The sequence below is a fragment of the Capsicum annuum genome, chromosome 7, assembly GCF_002878395.1.
Source record: "Capsicum annuum cultivar UCD-10X-F1 chromosome 7, UCD10Xv1.1, whole genome shotgun sequence".
Lineage (NCBI taxonomy): Eukaryota > Viridiplantae > Streptophyta > Magnoliopsida > Solanales > Solanaceae > Capsicum > Capsicum annuum.
In genome coordinates, this window is record NC_061117.1 from 63,589,010 (window position 1) to 63,594,985 (window position 5,976).

At 32.3% G+C, this 5,976-nt stretch overlaps 1 protein-coding gene across 1 annotated transcript; it reads right to left on the reverse strand.

Annotated features, from left to right (window-relative positions):
- Positions 1 to 3,845: 3,845 nt before the first annotated feature.
- LOC124885729 (uncharacterized transmembrane protein DDB_G0283675-like) lies at positions 3,846 to 4,784 on the reverse strand. The gene is made up of 3 exons (XM_047393983.1): positions 4,487 to 4,784; positions 4,041 to 4,113; positions 3,846 to 3,921 (listed from the first exon to the last, which is right to left on the reverse strand). The coding sequence occupies exons 1-3, from the start codon at positions 4,782 to 4,784 to the stop codon at positions 3,846 to 3,848; spliced, it is 447 nt and encodes a 148-aa protein (XP_047249939.1).
- Between the last annotated feature and the right edge of the window lie 1,192 nt (positions 4,785 to 5,976).

Consider the following 5,976-nt stretch of genomic DNA (forward strand, 5'->3'; position numbering starts at 1 on the left):
TACTAGTAAAAGACATATACAGAAAAACAACTGATAGTGCCATAAGGTTTTAACTACTGAAATACAACTGAATAATAAATGTGGACGTCTAAAGACATATTTAAGACTGATAAACAACTAATAAATTGACTAACTATTTGAATGTCAGAAAATCCTCTAATTGAATAACTATGGAGTTGATGGGACAAACCCTAAACAAACTCCAACTGATTGAAACAAAGGATTACTTAAATAACTAAATGAAGATAAACTTGCCCTCAAAATATGAGGACTCACCACTATTGTTGCTGTTGTAATGCTAAACAATCTAAGTGGGGTCAGGAAATTGAGTGTCTGAACCTATAATATAAGACCTCATATCATGAAGAAAGTATGCAGTTAGTACTTTTAATGTACTAGAATATGGGATGAGGTCAGGCTGAAATGTATAGGTTCATGTGCATGAAATACTGACTGACTGAGTAGTATGAGATAATGATTGACTAAATAACATGAGATAACTGATGCATAATATGTGTGAAAGCTGTAAAACCTAAGAATGCATGACCAAGCATATAACATATTACTGACATAGTCTATAAACTAAAATACTAAAATCTGGTAACTAAATAACTGATGAACTATAGGTTATGGTCAAGCAAACCTGAACTAAACTCTATACTGAATACTCAACTAAGTCTGTGGGAGGTATTATCTAACCGACATGCCCCACTCTAAGAAGATTGGGGTCCAACCTATAACCCTATTTGAAAGGGTAACAGTATCGTGTCACGGGTACTAACATTGGTTGTATTGACATACTGAGTCACCCTCATCTGGAAGGTGCTCTAATGATATATGTATTACCCTCAACTGGCATGTAAACGCATTATCAACCCTTAACTGAGAGGTTGACATCTCCAACCTATGTTGGCTACATAGTTCTGGAACTAAGGGACTGCTACTAAAGGCCACACCCTCTACTGGTGGGTGAACCCCAACCCTAGGTTCACTCGGTGCTAAATTCTACTCCTAACCGAATGATGCGAATACTTAAATGGACTAAATTTAATTGAACAAACAAAAGATCTTAATAACTAACTGAATGATAATGCTCATGGTTTAGCTGAAATTATTTTAAAGATACTGAAACTATATAAATAGTTAAGTTCCGGGTATTTATAACCCCCAACAATGATTAAAATTAACAATAAGGACTTATGATGCTATAAAAACAATAATAAAGGATTATTGTTTAAAATTCAATACTAAGGCATTTCATCAAAGACATATGGGGTCATGATCTTAAACATGGGAAAGGGTAAAGCATGTGAAAATACCTTAGTTACAACACAAACTACGAATTAGGTATTTAACATAGAAATTTCATGCTTCAGATATGCACTACAAGAAAATAGCGAAATTGTGACAGAGATTTTAGTCACAAATCTGTCACAAATCATTGATTGTGATGGATTTGTGACGGAAAAATATGCATCTCAGAACCTTTGGTCATAAAATCATTGTGATGGATTTAATTTTCGTCACAAAATTATTGTGATGGAACTGTGACAGATCGTCCGTCATAATATAAATCCTTAAATTTGACTTAAATTCCATCGCAAATTTGTGATAGATTTTTGACAAAATATTCTGTTACAATATAGTGACAGAAAAATTTCCGTAACAAATTTTCAAACCTAGTCACCACAATTGTGACAATATATTTCGTTACAAATAATTTGTGACGGACTAATTTAGTCACAATATGACTAATTTTATTTGAATTTTTATTTTAATAAATAATAATTATGAAATACTATGCTCTCTCTCACACACACTATATATAACATAATACAAGATTTATAATAAAAAATATCTGAAGTTAATTAAAACATGCAAAATCACAAGTTCAATAAGAAAAAGTCTACCAACGTTTAAAAGTTAAAGCATATAACTATCCAAAAAAGTGTGACAATGTTCAAGTTGACAACTCAAGTAACTAAAGTCTCAAAATATAAAACACTTAAGCATTAGATGAGTCCCTATTAGGGGGAGTACGATTACTAAATGAGTGAGAAGATAATGCCATATCGCTCATCATGCGAGACCATTAATCCTCCATAGATTTGAAGCCATCAACACTTTGTTGCCAAAAACGGGAAACCTCCTACTCTACTCGATGTTGCACCTCCTCTTCTACACGTTCTTGAAGAACTCTTTATTGATTTTCTCTTATTTGCAACATCTCTTTCTCAAGTATTTTGATACGCTCTTCGGCAACATGATCAGACACTAAATTTGCCGAATTGACAAAATTTTAATATTTATACAAGGTTGAAGCTTGAGATCCCAATCCATACACATACCATCTTTTTGCTCCACCCATAACATCAAAATACACGCTATTTATATGGAGTTCTTGTTCTTCTGAAGAATCATCTGATGAGCCCAAAAGAGCAGTAGCTATGACAGCCTCCATTTTATCCTAAAGATTACAAATAATCAACCACCAAATATTTAATCATCACAATGAGTCACACAAAGTAAAAGAATATACTGCCTGGATTATAATTATTCCAAATCATCTAACTGTACAAATTAAAAAACCTCACAACCTCAAGGAAAAGCAACTATCTAAAGTAATGGATCTACATAATAAAATTCTCAACATTCAACTACAAAAAAAGGAATTTTTTCCTATCAAAACAGTCATTGGGGAACACCATCAAATATGCAACAACAACAACATACCCAGTCTAGTATCACTTTGGTCTGTGGAGGATAGAGTGTACACAAAACTCACCTATACCTCAAAGGTAGAGAGGTTGTTCCCGATAGACCATTGACTCAATATATAGAATCCAGGTAATTAACTAACCAATCTTACTGTACCTTTCTAAAATCTAGTTTTCTAACACAACAATGAAAGGAAAAAGATAGTGAAGAGAATTTAGAAGAAGCCAGCAAAAGAAACATCAAGATGAACTGAAAACACCAAACCATATAAACAAAAGACAAAAACTACATTCAAGTTCCAATAGAGAGTATCGTGATCATGCTTGAACATTCACATAAAACAATAGAGGCAAATTTTACATGATTCAGTAATTATTAGAGTACAAGATTGCAACAAGTATAGTGAATCAAAATTAGCCCTACACAGCTTCACTACTTCATGATACAAACAGCAAGTCACTATACTTGCAAGATCTATAATGATCCCATGCTTTCAAGATCTAAAGAATGAGAAGCTTATTAGGAAACTTACATTAATACTCATTGACTTGGCATCAACAAAACTGTCATCCCTTTTTTGGTGTAACTTCTTACATAGCTCCTATGCATTTGGTTCACGGCCTATTTCGGTTGCCTGAAAAAAAAGATCAATATCAAAATCAGAGATAAAGTCAAGGAATTAATTTATTAAAGTAAGAAATTTACCAATTTTATAGTATGCTCCACTGTTGACCTAGAACCACCAGTATGTTTGCTTGGACCAGTGCTCGGACCACCAGTTTCACTATATCGATTTTAAGTTGCAATATGAGATTTGTTCTTAAACTCATCAGAAGCCCAATATGTCTTCCAGCTTTGCCAAACATCATCTAACACAAAATTTGGTTTGTTTATTTCTCTTCACCAATGATATGTTCTTAATGTATATAAGTTGGCTGCCACCTTTTTCTTAGTGCGTTCGATTATGGAGTTCTCTGTAGGATTCCACTGATATGATTTCTAGAAAAAAAAATTTGTTAGAGACATAAACACAACAATAACATTATAAATTTTTAGTATAAAGCAATATTTACCATGAATTCATGCCAATAGAATTTACGAGTGAATTCAGTAACACTCTTCCATGTTTATCCAGTAGCATCTTGTCGTTCCTCAAAATTTTCTATGATGGTCTTTGAGATAGAATGACCATTAGGGAAAAACCTGAAATATAATTATAAAGAGTAAATTATACATTTTGTGAAATTTATTTTTTTAAGAAGGTAAATAATTTTTGTAAAAATATCTTCTCTTACTTTTCCCCGACAACTTATATGACCAACCGTCTAGTTGTTGATGAGTTGCTACTAGACCCAATAAGGATACCTATGGAACCATGAGTATCAGGAGAACCAGCTACCAATGATGCCATATCACTCATATTCTAAAATGACATTTGTTCTATAACTGGAAAACAAAGTCTATGAAAACAATCCACAAAAGGAAATCTAAAGTTCAAAACTTTAATTCAAAACACTTCAAGAACTTAGCTTTTACAGTTACACAAGAAAAAGAAAAGAGCATCAAGATTCAAGAACCTTAAAGTTCAAAACGTTAATTCAAAAACATAAGCTTTCTGAAGATACACAATAAAGGAAGTAGTATCAAAACTCAGCACAAGCTAGTACATGTAACTACTAAAAACAGGAAAAATTAGATTCTTCTTTTTTACTATGAACTTCACATTCCTCCTCCTCCTCCTATTCATCATCATCATCATCATCATCACCATCCTCATCTTTATCATCATCCTTGTCCCTGTCCTCATCCTCGTCCTTGTCCTTCTTTTTCTCTTCCTTCTCTCCCTCCTCCATGTCAATAAGTATACTATTTAGATCATTCAATGTATTAGATATTTCATTTTTATCAATATCAATCTCATGTATTTTACTATCATCCTCTTGAAAAGTTGGATCATTCAATGTATGAGGTTGCTCTATTTTTTGGGGAACATCTACAACAGAGCATGCCTTTATTGGGCAAATGGCTAACCATTCACTCACTATCTTTTTTACAGTCAGATACATTTTAAAATACACCTGAGATGCTTGCACAGTCATAATAAACGGTTCATATTTGTTAAACAGTCTTCTCTTATTAACATCAACAAGATTATACTGTGGATACACTCTTGTACCATGCTTTAGCATCAGATCAAACCAAGAACACTTGAATAAAACAGTTCACTTGAATGGTAATGCTTTATACTCTAGCTGTAAATCTCTATTAATCAACTATAGTAATTGATATTATCTGCACTATGGCTAGAGCCCTTGATGCATACACCACTATTCATCATAGATTTATTTAAACCATATTCTTCAGTGTGAAACTTGTAACCATTTACGACATATCCATTAAAGGGATGAACCATATGTAATGGCCCTTCTGCAAGATCTTTTATGATTTGACTGGAAATATCAGAAAAAGGATTCTATGCCTATTGACATTATAAATAATTAAAAATCAATTAAGATTGCATTTTATGAATAATAGCGAATAATTAAGACTAATTTATACATATTAATACTTACATATTTTTCAAACCAAGATGCAAACTATATTTTAAGTTTAGCGTCAATCTCGCTATCTTGAATACATGGTTGTATTTGTCTCATGATGTCTTCATAAATTCTGAAGAAAAAAAGGTAATTTAATTTTAATAAAAAAAATTTTATTGGTATTTATAGATAATTCACAATTAACATACTTGATATATGGTTTTACTTCATCACAATTCAACAAAATATATGTACGAGCTGTGTGATATTTTTTATCATCTAGCCTCCTCTTTTTCAGCTTACCAAAACCTCAACTAGCTTGCTTTAAAATAGAAAGCATCTCAAGATCATCCTGTTCAACTCCACCATCATCTAAATTTTATGGTACTTTTTAGTGTCGTATCAGAATGTGTGACTTAAAGTAGTGCGCAAAAAATAAAGATGCTTCTTCAACGAAATATGCATTGCATATAGAAGCTTCAACTTTATTCTTATTTTTGACATCATTCTTGTATCTACGTAGATTCCTACAAACATTAAAGTATGTCAATATGTTATAATTGATATATTTATTTACATATATTATAAATATAATTAACTTTATTTACCTCTCAGTCGGATACATCTATCATCCTTGAACCGGCCCCGCTAAACGTGCTTCATAAGCCAAATGGATAGGAAGATGTTCTATGAAATCCCAAAAGCTTGGAGGAAAAAC